Source organism: Nanorana parkeri, unplaced genomic scaffold (genome assembly GCF_000935625.1).
Source record: "Nanorana parkeri isolate BGI_ZX_2015 unplaced genomic scaffold, ASM93562v1 scaffold244, whole genome shotgun sequence".
NCBI classification, from domain to species: domain Eukaryota; kingdom Metazoa; phylum Chordata; class Amphibia; order Anura; family Dicroglossidae; genus Nanorana; species Nanorana parkeri.
Window position 1 is genome coordinate 128,145 of NW_017306512.1, and position 21,319 is coordinate 149,463.

Genomic DNA, 21,319 nt, shown 5'->3' on the forward strand with positions numbered 1-21,319 from the left:
GTGTGTAATACAAGCAGCTCATTCTATTTAGAGGATTAGAATGTCAGCGGTTTGTCAAATTTTTTTGAAGGGTCAGTCCATCCAAATGTGATCTTCCACTACATAGAGTTTGGTGCTGTCACCCGGCTATTTAGGGTTGTGGTAGGATAATCTCCCTACCATAATCCTCAACTCTTTTGCTGCTCCCTTTGGAGTCTCACTATTCTTGCTGAACCAGGGGCATTACCAGTGTTTCAGTTTTTTTCTTAATAAAAAGCAAACCCAGCAGGGAAAGTAGAACCCCTCAAAATGGCTGCAGCATAGGGTTAGACTTAGAAGCCCTAGATCAAAGATATTACACCTGGAGTTGATGTAATACTAAGACATGAGAAACCACGAGATGATTTAACTGATCACAGCAACTATTTAAAACTGAAGTATCAGTTAAGGATGGACTGACCCTTTAAACTTTCATGGTGTATTTTATCCTACATATTAATAAACCTGCTGGCCATACTTTTTAAATGGGTTTATTGAAGAGTTGTTATTGCTGGTTATATGCGTTTTTTTCCATTCTATATTCAAATAGCACAGAAATTTTTTGTTTCGAACATGTAAAACACTATATTTTAGCACCAAGCAAATATTATCATTAGCTCCATCATGGGATATAATACTAACAGTTAAATGTTAAACTAGATTTAAAAAAAAAGGTTCAGAAAAAACGATTTAGGAGACTTTGCTCACAATGGAGCTTATTTATTGATGATAATTTTATGGCTCATTATGTATTAAACTATAAGATTTAGTTAAGCCTCACCCTGCGCCCAGTTACAGTTATAAGTCTCAGTGGTTGATTTACTAACCTTATAAACACACCACGAACATGTATACACCTCTGTAGTGTGTTCCTTCCCAGCATGATCTTTGGGTGGAATCTAAACACCTTTGTAGTGTGTACACACCCAGCAGGTGTGTTGTGCAAAGCCCTGCATGAATTGCAAGGTGATGTTGTGTAAATTAGCTCCATGTTGTGTTGCTTGCGTTGATGAATGCAGGAATGTAAATGCATGAGCTAACCATTTTTGTCTAAACTGTGAAGCAGCATTATATATGCATCATGTGCATGATTTTTCCATATATGGCATTAGTGGAAATATGCTTTTAGAGACTTTTTGGTTGATAAATACGTTTTGCTGTGTGAAAATCACACGCACCTGGTGCGTGCGTGTGTTTAGGTTAGTAAATCACCCCCATAGTGGTAAACTAAATTGTGTGGTTTATAGACCCTTTGGTCACTGAAGACCCCATACATAAAATGTATATATACTCCCTGTATATACTATGCATGCAACATTTTGTTTTGTTGTATGCCATCATTTATTGCCACATCACATCTTTACACCAGGGATGTCATCGTTCTATTCCTGACATGACTGAAACTTATTTCAAATATATGAAAACTCTATATATGGCTCTATTTTCAACATTTCTGTGCTACGTGCAGGTCTTTATGTAAAGACACAACATGGCTATAGAATATAAGTATGTTTCTATCAACAACTCAATTATATATGAATCAACCTTTTATTTGTTACTGCTGAGATATGTGAATACTGTGTGCTGTAATAAGGGAAATATTGTAATCAATATGTACTCAGGGCTTTTAGGATCTTTATTGCACATCCCAGCATTCTCCTATTCACGCAGTGCACTGAAAGCCTGTTGTGTAACACACCAGTGGGTAACTCCTATAAAGCACAAAAAAGGTATAAAGGTATTTCTTTGTCATATCACATTGGGTTATTTAATACATGCTAACTCTATTTATTAATATGTGCACTCAAGATTCACAAAACTTTCACCAGAACTTTCACATCTAAGTGTAGATCACACATCTACATTTTGCAGTGTAGACTGCTCAGCATAGACCTTAATGTGTATCTATAGCCAAAACCTTTTTTTTAGTTTTGGATAGAGTGGTGGAGGGTTAACTCCCGTCAGTGTATTTTCTGCTCTCTGTGTTCCATTGGGGAGATTTCTCTTTATTTCCTGTCGTGAGGACAATAGGAAGCAAGAGGAAATCTGCCCTCACTTTATAGAAATTTCCTCTTACTTCAGGGATGGCCAAACTCGGGCCCTCCAGCTGTGGTGAAACTTCAAATCCCATGAAGCATCACTCTCCGGGAGTCATGTCTGTGGCTGTGAGAATCTTGCAAAGACTCATGGGACTCGTAGTTCCACCACAGCTGGAGGGCCGCAGTTTGGCCATCCCTGTCTTACTTCCTACTGTGTTTTTAGAACGGAAAGTAAAGAGAAATCTCCCATGTAAGATAGTTGTCACCAGAACAGATGTCTCTCTTGAAATATTTCCACTCTCCTCTTGTTTGGTTGACAGCTCTAACATTTTAGAGTTTACCTGACTTCCTATATCTGTGACAGTGGTTATCAGGACAAATAGCAAGGGTGAATCTACCCAGGATATAAATGCAAACAAAACCCAGCACACTCACTAGCTAGCCTGCAACAAAAAAAATACACGGTCTAACAATTTGCATTAGAAGCAGAGGTTTTAGTTACACAACTTTTGCAAAATATGTGGAAGCCACACTGCCTTTTGAAGGCTCTTCTGTGTAATGTGGTCCTAACTCTAATCTATTGGTAATGATTGAGTGATAATTAATCTAATCTATGAGAACCTCCATATTGGAGCATATATAGCAGTAGATAAATTGAGGTTAGGTATGCCTGGAGGTACAGGGACACAACTGAAGCCCAGAACATCACTCTGGCAACTGAAGCCCCCAGTGTGTCCCCACACTATATCCAGCTAAACAAATATGGTAACCACACAAATCAATTTATAATGAGCTTTTAAAGGCAGAGACAAACATTCAACATTAAAAGCTTGGCAGGGATTCTAATCCTTCCCAATGCCTTCCAAAATGAAAAAATGTGAGTACGAATAAGCTCATCACTGAGTGAAATGCATTAGCAGATGGAGGTTCAGGTGGTTTTGCCTTTGCATGATATTGATCAATTTATTACAGGTATTTATATAGCACTGACAATTCATAGGGCACTTTTACATAGTGTACATTCACATCAGTCCCTACCCTCCAGGAGATTACAATCTAAGGTCCCTATATCACATACATACAGGAACCAATTTACCTTCCAGCATGTCTTTGGAGTGTGGAGGAAACCTGAGTACCTGGAGGAAACCCACACAAGCACAGGGAGAACATGCAAACTCCTTGCAGATAGTGACCTGACCAGGATTTGAACCAGGGACCCCCAGTGCTGGAAGGCAGAAGCGCTAACCACTATGCCACAGTGCTGTCAATAGACTTCTAGCAATTTTCTATCTTTTTGTTTTTTTGTATAGGTAAACTTTATTGCTGGCCCCCACAGCTGCTTATAATTATCTTCCATTTGCTCCAAGTGCCATTAACTTGGAGAAACAAAGAGACATACAGTATATGGTGTCCTTTTGCGAGTAGAGTGGGGAGGTGACCAAAGAGAAGGTAAGTATAGGCAGGTGGTGAGGCAACATTAACATTTGACCTGCATGGGCAAAGCACAGGTTCACTCTCAACACGTTCTCGAAACACTCAATAAACCTGATCTCTAAACTGTTAACCATTGCACCAGATTAGTAATTCTGACATTACGATCACCCGGTGTTCAACATGCAGATTATTTTGCTACTAGTCGTAATATTAATAGTAATATACTGTTTAACGTATGGCCTGTTCAATTAAATTTATTCCGCTGACTGCTGGAGATTAAAAATAAACATTTTGGACAAATAAGTGTACCTGATTTTAACCACTTCTTTTTTCTTAAGGAAAATTGATGGCAGAAATGTTGAGGAAGACAATATAGAACTGAATGAAGATGGACAGCCTGTACAAGCCCCAACTCATACACTTCCCAAATTTGATTGTTATTGTTGTGGATTGCCCAAGCGTTATATCATTGCCATTATGAGTGGCCTGGGTTTCTGTATTTCCTTTGGAATTAGGTGCAATCTTGGTGTAGCCATTGTCGAAATGGTGAACAACAATACTGTTTATGTTGATGGAAAGCCAGAAATGCAGGTAAGTGACTATTTCATAATTTTAAAGACAAATGTACAAATGCCCCCCCTTATTTAAACTACTTGAACCTCTCCCCGGCTGTTTGCTTACATGAGTAATCTTCCTCAACGTCAGATACATCTGCGCAGTGGGTTCTCATAGACTTCCACAAGGCTGTCTCCTGAGACTGGGGACCAGATGGACAGATGCCCATTCTCTGAAAGTAAACCTGTTACTTTCTCTCATTTTAAATATCTCTCACTGTAAATATATGCTAGGCAGGCTGTAAGAATAAAATGCAGAGATCCAGAGATACCAGCAAATATCCTCAGATGTTTCAGCAAGCACCCCAATTACAACATATCATGTGATCTTCTAACAGGCAGACATAAGAAAAGGAGGAATCTCCTCCAAATGGGCACACCTCTCTTCCTTCACTTACAATTCTGGCTAGATTTGGGTTTTGAACTCCCTCCTGTGAGCATACATGGGGCTGTTAACTGTGATACCAGTTTATCTCTACACTGAGACTATAGCCGGGGATATGAGGGAATCAAATGCCAGAATTTTCCAAGATTAATAATTGTTGTTCAAACCTTGTGATATTAGAATTTGCAGATTACCCTCATCTGATGTTTATAGGTATATTAAGAATATGACTTGTGAAATTAACCTCATTTCGAGCCTAAGGGCCCATTCATACCAGTCCTGACTTTGCATTGCTTCGCACCGCGCATTAACGTGTGTTACGTTAAGGCAGCCCATTCATTTGAATGGGCTACCTAATTCACCACAACGGACCAAAAATTATACATGCAACATTTTTGACAGTGTACCGCAAGGCATGGTAGTGAATAAGATGATGGCACTCTCTGCCTCACCCGGCAAAGAGATTTTTCAGCTTATGGGACAACAAAATAAGTGCCAGCCAGTCACTGGGGTTGGTTAACCCCACCGGTAAGCCTTTACACACACAAATGGTAGCCACAGTGAAGGGGGATTTATCAATACTGGAACAGACAGAATCTGAAGCAGTTGCCCATGGCAACCAATCAGCATCCACCTTTCATTTTCAAACCTTAACTGAACAAACTGTATAGAGAAGCTGATTGGTTGCCATAGGCAGCTGCTCCAGATTCTTCTGCTCCAGTTTTGATAAATTCCCCTATATGTGTTTTAATGGAAGCACAGTCACGGCACTCACTGCCACACCAGAGAGAAATATAGCAGAGTCTAAAATATTATAGCTTTCTTCAAAGATTCTTCTAATTTCTGATTTAGAGAGAAAGCCTAACAATTTTTAAATATACTTTTTAATAGAAGGACAGTAAAATGGTTCAAGAAATATACAGGAAATTACAAAAAAGATATCATGAGAACAGACAATGAAAACAATTAAATGGAGGGAATTAAAAAAAAAGGAAAACACAAAATTGTGCACACTGTTGGCCACCATACAAGCGATCGGACGGCTATAGAGCTGCCGACCGATTGTATGTAACAACCGTTAATGGCTGTTTACAAGTATCACTGTGTTCTGGTCGCGGCGTGCACGATTGGAAAAAAAATCCATATATTTACAGGGCCCCGCTGCAGGGAGCTTGCCGTCCGTTTATTTACAACGGGCTGACGGCAAGTAGTTAAAGAGATCTGAGGGGTGTGATGTAGGAGTGTTGAAGAGTTTATAATATTTTAGCAGACCGTTCCTTGATCCTAGTTTTCCAAACTTTATCAATATTCACGATATTGACCAATCTGACAAGCAACACATTATTGAGCAGAAAGAAAACAGAATCTAATAGACATCAAACATGATACTGATCCTGGGCTAATTATTCTTAGGAGATGTAAAGTGCCTCATCTGCATTTGTCAATAGTGTAGCTCCATCATAGCACAATTTATGGAATCTGTAGAAAAGCTATAGAATTACATACCAGTAAGGCCTTATATGATCTGATTCTATTAGAAGACTATGATTTAATAGAGGGTAACAATGCCAATTAACAGACCATTAAGTGCTGTTTATGAAACAAATGGAATTGTTAATAGGCTGCGCTGATCATGGGCTTAGCAGGATTTATGATCGTATAGAAATTTTGTTTATTCAACTTGATCTGTTCAAGCTGGCTGTGTTCTAGTCTGGGGGTCTTGAATCTTGTCTGTGGCTTTTAAAAGTTGTTGTCCCTTGCTGGAGCACAAACATCAGAATTATATCTAAATGTTTTATTGCAGACTTGCGAATGTTGGAGAAAGAAGGATTGCACTGTGTGCAACCTGACTTCCCACTCAGCTTGGGGTCCTCTGACCTCATTAGCATAAAACTCCAATGAAAATGCACTAGGAAGGTGCATTGGAGTGTGATTCTGAATGAATGGCACCACATCGCACCAGTGGGAATGGATCCTTACTTGGAATATGATACTGTATCCTTACACTGTACAAAGCCTTTAGATAAATTACATTTCTTTTTATAGAAAGCCCAGTTTAACTGGGATCCAGAAACTGTTGGCCTGATTCATGGATCGTTTTTCTGGGGATACATTGTGACCCAGATTCCTGGCGGGTTCATAGCGAACAAACTTTCTGCCAATAGGTAACTATATTGAAACATATACTATGAACCTTCATAGCACTTTTGTATTGTAATTCTTTTAGTAAAGAATCACAAGCCCTTAAGTGGTATAACATAGTTCTTGATGGAACCCTGTGCCCATTATCTTTTTATGCAAGTAATAACAATATATAATTAAAACTGCCTTACATTGTTTCGTGTATTCGAGTGATGTGCCAATGATATGAGCTGGAGTCATTTGTTTTTATTCCTACAGGGTATTTGGTGCTGCTATTTTTTTAACCTCGGTTCTAAATATGCTAATTCCATCAGCAGCAAGAGTACATGTTGGGTGTGTTATGTCGGTTCGCATTCTCCAAGGTCTTGTTGAGGTAGGAACACCTACGATGTAGTTATTCAAATATCTATCTATCTATCTATCTATCTATCTATCTATCTACACCCTAGAAGGGAAGTGTGTTACTGGCTGGATCAGCTGATGAAAATAAAGGCAAAAACCCTAAAAACAAGTGTTGAAGCCACCTCTTCTAAGGACTAGTAAGTAGTTTTGGGGTTTAGAGCAGGGGTAGGCAACGTAAGGCATGCATGTAATGTAATTTTCAGTGGTATCCAGAAGATTTTCATGTGCAGGGCCGGATTTCCCACAAGGCCGACCAAGACCCGTCCTAGGGGCAGCAGGGAGTAGAAGGGCAGCAGGGGTGTGGAATTCCTATCTCCCGACGCTGGGCGGGTAGTTGTTTTCTACATTTAGCCCAGCTTTGGGCAAACAAAAACCTACATGTACAGCTGGGAAGCCGCCTGTTTTGTACAAGTGATCTTGGTGATGTTGCCGAGATCACTTGTATGCAGCCTGCAGGTCTGCCATTCTCCATGGGGGAGGGGTTGACGGGTAGGGGGGCACATTGAGGAGCCTGGCCTTGGGGCAGGAGAGAGTGCAAATCCGACCCTGGTCATGTGGCATGTGCAAAGACTCAGAGGAGTCCACTGGAACACGGGAGAATCCTTTGGTGGGCACCTAGTCCCTAAAAATACCGCACCACTGACATAAACTGTAATTGACAGCTCACTATACTGTCAATTTTAAAGCTTGGCCTGCCCCTCTGTGACCATATTCCACTCACCTTCATGGTGTTTTAGAGGCCCGCATGAAATCCCTGAAGTTGAGATGCCAGCACTCCTCCCGGTACCAGCGTAGGCTCACCTGCAGACATTGATACATTAAGCAGCCTGTCTACCCAGGGACGTCACCAGGCTAGGTGTCATCCGGTGCAGCCGCCTGGCGTCATACAGCAGGTACGTCATTACGTTACATGTGACGTCATTACACATGTGCACTTCACTGCCAGCGGCCATCTTGGTGATGGACACTGGCAAAGAGAGGAGGGGATGTTCAGCTAGCGGGATAAGGTATTACACTGGGTCCCCTCCTCAAAGTTGACCTTTGTAGTGGGGAAACCCCTGCACTGCAAGGGTTATCTGCTCATTTTTCTCTAAGAGCAGGAAATCAGAAGATACACTTACCTCTTTCTCCCTCTGCTCTGGCTGTGTTATGTCTCTCTGTGTCCTCACGTCTAATGCAAGTGTAGCGTTGCCCTTTTTCTCGGTCAGTTATACCCAGTGCAGGATAATATTACCTCTGGCTCCAAAGGGTGGTCTACAGTACTACAACTAATGGGTCTCCCTGTGTTTTCTCTGTAAGAAACCTCTATGATAGATCCACAGCACACCTTGAGATGGTTTAGCACAGTTTACTTTGTATGATGAGATAAGTAACAGTATTAATATAGACAAAAGTGTACTTCCTATCATCAAACACTTTAACTATGTAGTAGATTCAATTAGAAGGGTGACTATATATCAGCAATGGCTGTACTGACAACAGTCCCCCTACACAGGATAAAAGGTAGAGTAAAACCCTCTCCTAGGTTCCTGCCATACCATATCCAGTGCGTTCTGGTGTGGTTTGCGCCCGGAACACATTGGATCACATAGATCAAGCCTGGCAGCGTTCTGGGGCGGGAGGGCGCGTGTCGGTGCCATTCATGTCAATGGAACCGTTGACATGCCTGCCGTCTGGAGTGTGGTCGCCCGCACTGGAATGCGAGGTACAGGAATGCCTTACAGTGCAGTGAATGCAGCACTTTTTCCATTTGCACTGCACTGGAACAGAGGGCATTCCTCTACCTCGCCTTCTGGTGCGGGCAGGGGGTGTGTCTGCGGTGCTATTGACAACTGGCCAGTGGCATAATCTTCGGCTAGCCAATGCTGGGGCCCAATATATTTGATAACAGACTCAGTGTTTGGTGTTCTCAGTAAGCATAGATCAAAGGCCTCTCACCCATTCTGGAGGGAGATGCTCATCAGAGGTGTCTGGCACTGTCAGCAGATATGCTCCAGAGGGGAAATAGTTGGGTGTGAAATCAGCAGGCTCTGAAGTCAGTAATAAATCCGATCATGCACCGCGGCGTTTGCTCGTCCCAGCCGATTCACCGTCCACAATCATTGCACTTCAGTATGGAACTTCACCCAGTTGGCTCACTCGATCACCCGGCAGGCTATGGCAGTCAGTCGATCCTTTGTTCCACCAGCCGTGTAGACAGAGACACAGGATACAGTCTCAGCAACTCACCCGCACTCAACAGCTCTAGACGCACAGCACACCCCATCTCCGTGCAGGGAATGAGCAGTGCTGCACAAGGAATGGACTGTATTGGACTTGATGGCATAATTGAGGCATAGACTGTCGGAGTACAGTGGAGAAGAGGCTGTCTAGCAGCAAGGCAGGATTGAGGATCGGGTAAGTATATATTTCTTTTACTTGGGCCCCTACAGAAAAATTAGTCGTTATGTTAACCCTTGCAGTGCAGGTGTAGACCTACTACAAGAGTTAACTTTGTAGATTCCTTGAGTTCTTCTATAAAAAATAAACTCTACTTGAAATAAATGCAACATAATACCCAATTTTTTTGGTAGAATATAAAATATGGGATACCAAACATGTCAAGCTGCAAAATTGCATGTGCCCATCAAATGGAAAAAACTACTGTCCACAAAATTGCCCAGAGGTGACGCTTTAAAAGCCTGTACATGTGATCAGTTTAGTGTTTACAGTGCATTTTGGCCCTAGATTTATTGCTCTCACTCTGACATGCACAGTAAATTAGTAGTTCCAGTTTCTCTTGAAAGACATCAAGCACAGCTCATGCTTAATCAGCCTTATTCCCAGCCACAGTGACCGGGAAATGACAGCTCTAAAACTGGTAGTGATGAAAAGATTGTTGCTTCTGGCTTCATAGAGGACAGGGACAATCAGTGAACGGATGTTTGCTGATCATCCTCCGCCCCACCTTCATCGGCCCGTGGAAGTGAAATATAAAGCTTCCAGAATAACTTTCAGTGTGAAGCCAACAGCCGGCTTTACACATCTAATCCCATATGCTATAGCAAGTGGAAGTCTGCTTACAGGGCCCAGTGATACTGCATCTTCCCCAGAGCCATGTGATCTCTTTTTTTGACCCCTGCAAAATTTGGACACTCAGCTGTAGTAGAGAATGTACAGTTTCTACAAATTCTGATATATAATGTACATGTATGGATAACTCTGATAACATTCATTCAACTGAATTTATATTATTTATTTATTGAGATTTATTGAGCAATAAATTCTGCTTCTGTGCTGTGGCGCACCTTGCTACTTTTTAAAAGTATAAATGATAGGCGGTTCTGTTTCAGGCTACTGTGTACACACTCATATGAAGGCGTTCCATCGGTGCTGCATTTACATTTTATTTGCAGTGTTTTGCTTTACCTTACTCTACTTTATTCTGCCTTTTTATCGCTAAATATACTACCTGGAAACTTAACATACATTCATGTTTTAAATGTTTTCAGGGAGTGACGTATCCAGCATGCCATGGGTTGTGGAGTAAGTGGGCACCCCCACTGGAGAGAAGCAGACTAGCAACCACTTCTTTCTGTGGTAGTAACATTTTGATATCTTTGCCATTTATTGTGCCCTTGTGAAAGCTGGCATTCGGCTGCACGTTTCTGAGTATCAAACAATAAGCTCTAGATTATTTTGTAGTGGATGTTTCTGATTTTTGTTAGATGTGTAATCTGTGTATGGACAGAGGAATTTTCTTCTCCTAGTAATTGAACTCTCATTTACAGAGATATTCCAGCATGCTTGACAATATTTGTAACTGACCCCTGTACTGGGTGTTGGATTCAGAGCCGGTGCTAAACTATTTTGTTCCCTAGGCAAGACCAGCAACTTGAACTCCCCAGGTCCCCTCCCATGGGGCAACCCCCATACCCCCCGCACATCCCCATTCTCCTGCCGGCTAGGTGAATGTAAGCAGCCGGGAGCAATAGCTAGACTGCTATTGGTTGTTTTAATTTGAAATAGCCAATAGCAGACTGGCTATTGAAACACGCCCACTGAGCAGATGAGCGGACCTGAGAGAGAAAGTTGTCTCCTCTGCTCAGCCTGCTATTGGCTTTTGCAATTGGAAATAGACGGGGGGACGCCATGGGGGGTTGAGTGTTCGAGGCTGCGCCCCAAGCAGCAGTGCGCCCTAGGCGGCTGCCTAGTTTGCCTAGTGGCAGCACTGGCCCTGGTTGGATTTGGGTAGTAGATGGCAAGCTTTAGCTGTAATTTGTTTTTCAATAAGTGCTTCAGTGTAAAGTCCTGATTCTCACCTGTTTATATTGCAGGATCCTATGCTGGTGCGGTTATCGCCATGCCATTAGCAGGGGTACTTGTGCAGTATATTGGCTGGTCATCTGTTTTTTACATTTATGGTAAGATTTTCTGGGGCAGTTTACCAGTAGGCTCACTTCACCTAAACCTCACTATATTCCTGCTAGGTGACATTTTAACTTGTTTAAGAACTCCGGGCATATAAAAAAAACTTACCTTGCAATGGGGCTACCCATGCACTGCAAGGTTTAAGTGCTCATTTTGGTCTAGGGGATGGAATAAAGCAGAATTGGGCTGCTAGACCGGTCCCCACAGCCTCTTCTCCTGTGGGCTATGGCGGTCTAAGGACTACTGATGTCATCACATCTTATGCAGATCCATTGACCTGCATTAGATGTGAGGATGCTGATGAACATTCCATAGTGGAGGGGAACTTAGCCGAGTGCAGACCACCACAGTATCGAGGATCAGGTGAGTATATTTGCTTTATTTGCGTCCTCTAGACAAAACGAGCACTTAACCCTTGCAGTTCAGGGGTAGCCCCGCTCCAAGGGTGAGTTTTTTTGTTGCCAGGTGTTCATCTTTAATGCAAATCTGTACTTTATCCATGCAGGGCAAAGCATGGAAGCCTTAAATTCCTTCCACCCTCCAGCACATACTCACCTTTCCAGTGTTGAAGACAATGAATGTAATAAAGGCAATACCTGGTACTTCTGTATGGAGGAACATGTGCTCTTAGGTGACAGCACTGGTGCTTGGCCCACCATTGTCACATTGGGGAGGAGAAGCAATCCTTACCCCTGTGTAGAGAGACTCGAAGTTTATAGAGAGATACATTTTTCCATGTAGTAGCTATCTGTAGGTCATGGAGTGCGAACATCATACCTACTGCTAAGATTAAGGCAAGTAGAGAGTATGATGATGCCTATTAGTTACAGTAGATTGATAGGATTGCAAAGAAAGAGTAACCGTAGAACACAATTCGTGGACAGATCATATGGCTCTAAATATATAATTACAAGCTTTTCACTGATTTTTGAAAGTTTTTTTTAACACATTATCACATTTTGATCATTTGCACTTAACGGATCACATTCAAATACACACACACGCACACACACACACACACACTTAAAATACTAAATATTCTCTGTAAAAATTAATGCTTTTCATTAAAATAGGACAATGTGTTCAATGTTTAATTTTATCTTTCTATTTCCAGTTAAAATATAATCATTTAAAAAAAATATTATCTATCTCATTGAATGCATCTGTTTGTATCAAAGAATGACTATTATTATTGAATAACCAGTGTACATTTACATTATTACATGAATGTTTTGATTGTTAACTTTATTTCCATCATGCAGGGGTTTTTGGCATTATCTGGTACGTGTTCTGGCTGCTGCATGCTAGAGACAGCCCAGCCTCACATCCCTTTATCACTCCTGAGGAAAGATCATACATTGAATCAAGTATAGGAGAAGGCAGCAGTTTAGTTACATCTAGCGTGAGTGTTGATCTATGTATAAATATTTCTGTACAATTCTGGTCAATGATTGTGTTTGAAATGATTGTTAAAAGAATGGAAAAATTGAAAATATTTCTGCTCTCATCTGACCATCACCTTAAAGGAGGACATCTAGTCCAAAACTAGAAGAGCCATCCCTGTACTGGGAGAGGGGGCTTAGATACCAATCATTATCACCCATGTGATATTCTAACTTCTTAACCCCCTATAGATTCACAATTCACACCTTTAGTCTTGACATCATGGTGACTGGTTTATAATGTCTGCATAATGGTGACATGATTACAAATTAAATGAAACTTTTTGTTCTTTTTTTTCTTTTGGTAGAAATTCAAGACCCCTTGGAAGAAGTTCTTCACTTCAATGCCAGTCTATGCAATCATTGTAGCTAATTTCTGCCGAAGTTGGACATTTTACTTATTGCTCATCAGCCAGCCTGCTTACTTTGAAGAAGTCTTTAAATTCCCAATAAGCAAGGTACATAGTTTCATAAACCATACTGGACGTCTCTCCTGTACTAAAATGTATAGTTATCTATGTTTCATATACCTCATGTAATTTAAATGAAGTGTGCCAGCTGTTAATACCTCTATATTTGTTCATTTAGGTTGGTCTCCTGTCAGCAGTACCACACATGGTGATGACAATAATTGTACCCATTGGGGGGCAGCTGGCTGATTTCCTAAGGAGCAGGCAAATTCTGAGCACCACGACTGTAAGGAAAATCATGAACTGTGGAGGTATTAAAATGATTCTACATTTCTCAGCCTTACTCCTACTACTGTGTGTGTGTTACCAAATAAGATTTCTTTGTGAATAGAAGGCATTCGTCTTTTGTACAATAAGCAGTTGCATAGTAAGATATTTGGGATTGTGACAGCAGTAACCATTTCATCACAATTATATTCATAGGTTTTGGAATGGAGGCCACATTGCTGCTGGTGGTTGGATATTCTCATACCAAGGCCATTTCAATTTCTTTCCTTGTTCTTGCTGTTGGATTCAGCGGCTTTGCTATATCAGGTAAAAACTATAGTAAAAAAAAAAAAACATTGTTACGTAACATGTATCTGTTTGCTGAGTTATTTTTATTTTCTATAAAAGGTCAGTCCAAGTTAAAAGGTACACATAAGGATTTCTTAACACTAACCCCGCAGAATTTTGTGGGTCCTAATGCATTGGTAGAGCAATTAGAGCTACATGAAATGTCACTGGTGGGATGAATAAGGTTTTTATTAGTGTCTGTGTCCCACCTGAGAGGATTAATTGTTTCTTTTTCTCCTGATGACCATTATCACTAGTACTGATGTGGGAAAATCCTAAACTTTGAGTTAACAACTAAACAAAAATGGATGGAAATCTTCCAATGGAGAAAAATGTGGCAGTGACAACTGTCTATGAGAGGATTTCGATCACTTGGGCAAGAATTCTTCTCACTTCTTGCCTACGTGACAGGAAGTGATGTAAAATTGCTGCAATGGGAGGAGGCAGCAAAGAAAACTTTATGGGTTCAAACCCTTTCCTACTCTATCCAAAACTTTAGACATACTTTAACTCTACAACCTGGACCAAAGCTGAAATTTTAGTTTTAGGCAAACTGGCCCTTTAATCTTGGTTGCAGTAGTGTTTGGATACATTTATCATTTTTGGTTGGTACTTTAGAAATCAGAGACTTGAGTTTCAAATAATATAAATAATATAAATAAAGTATTCACATATTAAAATGAGACAGCAGCATTGTCATAAGATAAGGGATATCCCTTGTAAGTGATGACTAAGGAAGAGGAAACGGGAGCACTCAATAGATAACCTTGGTGGCAGCTTATCCCAGGTAGAAAGAAAAGCAATCATCCAGGAAAATGCAAACCAGTCAATCAACTCTTCCTTAACGGAGGCTTGGCACATGATATCTGAGGTCAGGCAGTGTGCGTTGGTATATGACTGTTACTTGATCAGACCATACGCTGCGCATTGTCAGGCAGTGTGCGTTGGTATATGACTGTTACTTGATCAGACCATACGCTGCGCATTGTACACCCGTGCAAAATTAATTGCTACTACATGTTACATGTGTTGTAGGAGGGAGAGCATAGGAAGCCATTATTTTCATCTGTTTAGTGATCAATTGCTAGGGGTTGAGCTCTAGCAATATCAGTAACACCCCATTCACACCAGGGCGACAGGTTTTCTGCACGCTTTACGCACAATTTTAGCACATTTTTGTAAATTTTTATGCGCGTTTTCCTTGCATTTTACAGGCCTTTTCTGTTCATATGTAGTAGCATTTTAGGGCATGTTTTCAGCTCGTCTCAAAAAAAATGCACAAACACAAAAAACGGGCTGATCGTCGCGTTTCCATTGAGGTTTATCTAGAAGATATGTTGTCCGCACACCATTCTGCTTTGGAATGTCATCCTTATACGTATTCCTTTAGCATGACATGTGGATGCAACGTTTCAACGCCTCACAGGACCCCTTCATCAGCAGGGGTGTGGAATTCCTATCGCCCGACGCCCGGGGCAGGCAACTTCGGGCGCCAGGCGAGTGTTTTTTTTTCTACATTTAGCCCAGCTGCGGGCAAGCAGCACGGCTAAATGTAGTGTGAGAGCCGTTTTGTACAAGTGCTTTTAAACGGCAGTACAGCCGTCCAAAATTACTTGTAACCTGCCTGAATCACGCTCCCCCCTCCCCTCTCTTTTTCTCCCGCGGCTGGCCGGCGTGTACCTCTCCCGGCTACCTCTCTCTCTGCACGTGGGCTTCCTTTCTGCCGTGGTCTTCGGGCCCCCCCCCCTCTTGTGGAGGATCCGTGACTACGGCATATTAGGTTAGACAGCACGGAGCAGAGCAGAGCAGAGAACGCTTCTCTGCTATGCTCCGTGTGAATAGTGACACAGGAATGCAGCCTTCCTGTCACAGGAGAACGACACAGTGCTGTGCTAGAACTTCTGTGTTGGAGGTGACAGGGTCAATAAAGAGAACCTGTCACCTCCAAAAGCTATCACACAGGGGGCTTTTACCCCTTGTGTGATAGCAATAAAGTCAAGTGAAAAAAAAGGTAAAATATATAACAATTAAAAATGGAAAAATGTAAAAAATAAAAAGGCGATAAAGTAGAAAATTATAAAAATAAATGATAATAAAAAATATTACAAAGTTAAAAAAAAGAAAAATTAAATCTAAAAAATTAAAACCAACCCCTATCATCTGCATGCGAATAAATGCATGCATGGGGAATTGTGTGTGTGTGAGCAGAGTGGGCGATTAGTTACCGCACGGCTATCGTGCACAAAACCGTGTGGATGGCCGGGCGGTCACAGAATCACACACCACCGCCATTGCCTAATGGCACCCCAGTCGCACCAGGCAGATTGCCCAGTTTCCCACTGCAATTCTGCCCGTGCAATCGCACATAATCGCGGTTGAAAACACGGCACAATGCATTTTGCGAAAAAAGGTAGCGATTACCACGTAGATGTAACCCCATTGAAATCAATGGGGCTGCGTGGCAACCGCACACGGTCGCCCAAGTCTGCACCTGCCCCAAAGGGTAAATTCACTTTCCCAAGTAATTTGGGAAAATGGAATTACCTGCACAAATCTGGTCCCCTCTCCTTCCCTGCTATACTTACCTTTCAGCGACCGGTCCTTACCATCCGCCAGTACAGGTGTACTATCTGTACCTGGCCATGTATTCTGAATTTCGCTCGCAAAATGCAAGCACGCGTTGGTCAGGGCAGTCACCTGACGGCACTGACCAATGAGAAGCTCTTCTTGGCACTGCTAAATATGGTTTTGGTTACATTTTTTTTCTTTTTTGTATCAGGACAAGTAGATTTCCATGAGGGACCAGCAGATCGGGCACCCGCTTTAGTCCTTGGACAAGTAGTTTAAAAAAAAATTTCCACACCCCTGATCAGGGACACTTTGCCTGACGAAGGGGTCCTGTGAGGCTCCAAAATGTTGCATTCACATGTCATGCTAAAGGAATACGAATAAGGATGACATTCCGAAGCAGAGTAGTGTACAGACAACATATCTTCTAGACAAATTAATTAAGGTGCACAGATCCTGAGTGGTTAGGTGCCAACCCCTAGTAAGTATCAATTAATGAAAAGGAAAGAAAAAGGTGGGGTCTTTTTGGTACCAATTGACAAGACCAATGATTCCAGAGAAAGCTTATTTTGATATAAAAATATATTTTTATTATAATCCGTACGAAAAATTCATTATTTTAAAAAACACTGATTTGATGATATGTTAAAAAATACCCATAAACTGGGCAAAAAGAGAGGACCTCCTAACACCCACTCTGTTCCATAACGAGGTTAAATTACATGATAGAGGGTAAATAATGACATAATGGTTCTAATAAATTATGCAATGATTAGACAGGCATAGATCAAAGAGAACACATTTCATTGATTGATGGTGAAAGAATCTCTGATTGGAACCAGAGTAGTGGGTGATAACAATTCTCAACGCGTTTCGCGCCAATAGGTGCTTCATTAGGAGGAGGAGGTGATCCCCTCAGTGTGGAGTCAGTAGGTGCAAACACCAAAGAGCCGGGGCGGATGCGGGGAGCGTATATTCGCAGAGTGGAAGAGGATGGAGACCTGGGACTGAGGCTGGACAGTACAGAGTATTAATAGAGTGGTGGTATTAGGTCCCTCAATTAGTGTCCAAGATTGTAGCACAAGGAGGACACATCGTAAAAAGGAAAGAAAATATCCAGTATGATAAGCCTCAGTACAAACTCCTAACGTCCTCCAAAGAGAATCCTCTACCACTAGACGCCACCGCTACACGAGGGGCCGGCTGCAGCCACTCACGGTGGCTGGAGACGTCTCTAGCCACTCACGGTGGAGTGAGTGTCTGGAGACGGCCCCACGTGTACCAGCGTTGGGTTATTACAAAGTCCATTGAGGTCTATGGAGCAAAACGAGCTGATAAGTGCCACAAAAGAATCTCAGGGACTATTTCAAACAACAGGCGTATTTTGATGCACGATTCAGCATGTTTGCGTGACTGGCCCCATAGGAATATGTGGGATTTTAATTTGCCTGCATTTTAGCGTGGGAAAAAAGCAGGCGGCGTATCACCCTGGTGTGAACGGGGCCTTAGTTGCGTAAACATTTTTGACATACTAACTAGTTCTATCAACAGCAAGAGTGTTGCTAGGGTCTTAAAAGACCCAAGTGCTTCAGGACACCTATACTTAAATGTTGTGAAACTAATAACATGTAAAGTGACTGAGGCTTTTTCTTGTCCCCCTTTTTCTCACTTCTTTCTTGTTCTGAAGTTAAGCTTCTTCCTTGCACCCTGCCATTCTATACAGCTTTCATATGTATGTCACATATCTAGTTTGGACACAAGCCATCATGAGATGGGGGTGATATTGCCTAATTTTATCACTTCTTCAGTTTTTATTATTCTTTATCACAACTGCCATTGACAGATACTTGTATAGTATGGCCAGCGCTTAATTAAATGTCTTCCAGTTCTTCCTCTTGTTTTAATTTCTTCAAACAATGACGCTAATGCTTGAGTGTCCCTTTAATTAATGTTGAGACTGAGGCCTGATAACATCTGGGTAATCTGTTATGTATGCCAGATGGAGCATTTGTTATTTTAGCATGCAAATGATCATTTTGTTTTCTCCAGTTTGTTTTATTAACATACTGCAATCTTCCAACACTGATTAGCAAATCACTCAGTAAGGATGCTGGAGGCTGCTGTTATGCGTGAATAAGCATATTGAATCTAATTATGAGAAGAAAATGACACCAAATAATCATTACTATTGTGGAGAACTCTTATAATACATAAACATGTATATGTATTGAAGCCTAAATCCAACTTCCCTCTGTATTTGATATTAAAAGGCATGGGAATAAATCCATTTTTCATAATCTTTTACTTGTATAAGGGGTTTGAAGTACAGGAAGTACAGGAACTGTTCAGGCTTGGTTCATTGTCATAGAACAGTGATGGCTTGCGTTTTTGAGCCCGAGTGCCCAAACTGACACACAAAATCAATTTATTTTTTCAAAGTGCCAACACTTAAAATAAGTTTGGTATTGTGTTTTAGCTCGGGCACTGGGGTTTAAAAACTGTTCAGCATCACTGCCTTAGGCAAAATAGTTAAACACACATATTAAAACATTTAAACATCTTATTTTTTCTTTCTTTATTATTTTTTACTTTTTTTATCACTTTTATAATTTTTTTTAAACTTTTTAACATTTTTATTTATCTTATAATATTTGATTTTGTTTTTTATAATTTGTATTTGATTATTTTGATTAATTTGATTTTTTTTACTTTTTTATCACCTTTTATTTTTTTATTTAATTATTATTTCCTATTATTTTTGCTTATTTTTAAAATGTTTATATATTTTATTATTTTTAACTTTTTATCAATTAACTTTTTTTTTAAATGTTTATTTCCGTTTGTTCCCAACTTAACTTTATTGCTATCACACAGGGACTTACAGGCCCCTGTGTGATGACATTTGGAGGCGACAGGCTCTCTTTATTATACCTGTCATCTCCAATACACAAGTTCTAGCACAACACTATCTATACTGGCTCCTCTTGACAGCTGAGATGAGTCGGCTGCAAGTACAGCTCTGCTGTCTCAGTGTCCACATGGAGCAGAAGGGGGACAGACCAGCAGCCTTGTTACAAGTGATCTCAGCGGCATCGCCGTTATCACTTGTACTAAACAAGCGCAGGCTTCCCCGCTTTACATATAGCCCTGCTTGCCCAAAGCAGGGCTAAATGTAGAAAAAAAACGACCCGCCCGACGCCCAAAACTACATGTCCCAGACGAGGGCGATAGGATTTTGACACTCCTGTCTAGGCTGCGTGCCACCAGAGGGGCCTTCTGTGGCACATGTGCCATAGGTTTGCCGCTGTCCGCTGTCATAGGAGAAAGAGGTACACATCTAAACAGTGTTGTACACAATGTCAGTAACCAAAAAGGTTTATACTTTGAGATAAGCACAATCAGGGGCATCCTGATCTTTTTTGCTGCCTGAGGCCAGGAGAGTTGGGGGGATTGGGGTTGCTGGTGGTGTAAGTACTCAGTTTTGGGTTCTGGTGAAGAGTGATGATGCCACTCAGGCATGCAGGAGTGATGTCACTGCTCTGGCAAGCTTCCCGCCCAGCTCCTGGCAACCAGTGATGTTATATATATGTTATATAACAAATATTACATTAAAACAGGGATGCACAAATCCCAGGAGCTCTGTGTGCTCCTTAAAACTGACAACTGCCTCCTAATGTTTGAGTTTTTCTCTAGTCTAGTCTTGGAGCTGGAAAAGTATCAGTACTTGTACTTGTACCGAGTATGGTACTTGTTATCTGAACATCCCTAGTTCTAACCTAATATATTATAAGTTGTGGAAGGCAGCTATATGCCTGTTATTTAAAATACAAGATGTGTAAAATTATTTTCTTTTTCCAGGTTTTAATGTCAACCACTTAGATATTGCCCCGCGCTATGCCAGCATTCTCATGGGGATCTCAAATGGAGTTGGAACCCTATCTGGAATGGTGTGTCCGCTCATTGTAGGGGCAATGACAAAGCACAAGGTAAACCATGTGTACACTATCACTGAGCTTCTTATTGCAGGATTAAATTGTATCAAATTATGTTTGAAAGGTGAGCTCAGGCAGAAGCAGACTACATTAACATATGGTACTTTGCATGTGTCTTTGTTAATTAAGTATGTTAGGTATGTAGTTTGTTATAGAATATCATGTTCCTGATGAGGCAGTATTTACTCCATGGTCAGTAAAAAGAAAGCTATATTTAAAGCTAAACTCCTGGAAGACATAAAGCCACAATTTTATCAGTTATTTTATTTATGGATCATTAAATATATTTAAACACAGATAGGAAAATGCATCATATCAGCCCCTGTAAAGCAGCACTTAGACTAAGGATTGGAGGAGCAGCAGTAAAAGCATATCCAGTTTTACTACACTACACATTGCTGTCCATCTAACAATGAGAGCTTCCTAACAGGAGGAGAGGGAAGAGTGATGATCTCATTAATGTGCTGCTGCCCATTTATTGGCCATTTACAGGCTGGGTGGGACTTAGATTAGGTTGTAGAGGTGCACCGAAATAGAAATTTAAAAACCGAAACGAAACCGAAATAGAAAAAATTGTCAGGCCGAAACCGAAACCGATATCGAAAATGTTTACATTTTTAAAATATTTTTATTTATTTTTTATAAACTTTAAAATAAACTTTAAAAAAATAATAATATTTATTTTTATTTATTCATTTTTTATTAAATATTTTACTTTACTTTTAGGGGCTACGGGGAAATATTAGGGGTCTAAATAGACCCCTGATATTTCCCTTTTAAAATAGAAAAAGAGATTGAGTCCTCAATCTCTTTTTCTGTATCCCCTGTTACCAATGAACAGAAATCCT

The 21,319-nt window shown here is 40.9% G+C and overlaps 1 protein-coding gene across 3 annotated transcripts in view; it reads left to right on the forward strand.

Moving 5' to 3' along the window:
- The window catches only part of SLC17A8 (solute carrier family 17 member 8), a 28,439-nt gene that overhangs the window by 5,891 nt on the left and 1,229 nt on the right, over positions 1-21,319 (forward strand). Inside the window, exons 2-11 of one of the 3 annotated variants that reach the window (XM_018556640.1) lie at positions 3,830-4,082; positions 6,537-6,655; positions 6,891-7,005; positions 10,526-10,613; positions 11,351-11,437; positions 12,707-12,852; positions 13,195-13,344; positions 13,475-13,607; positions 13,780-13,890; positions 20,338-20,465. In XM_018556640.1, coding sequence (XP_018412142.1) covers positions 3,830-4,082; positions 6,537-6,655; positions 6,891-7,005; positions 10,526-10,613; positions 11,351-11,437; positions 12,707-12,852; positions 13,195-13,344; positions 13,475-13,607; positions 13,780-13,890; positions 20,338-20,465 — 1,330 coding nt within the window. The remainder of the gene's footprint in view (positions 1-3,829; positions 4,083-6,536; positions 6,656-6,890; positions 7,006-10,525; positions 10,614-11,350; positions 11,438-12,706; positions 12,853-13,194; positions 13,345-13,474; positions 13,608-13,779; positions 13,891-20,337; positions 20,466-21,319) is intronic. The other 2 variants (XM_018556639.1, XM_018556641.1) reach the window with 2 other exon arrangements.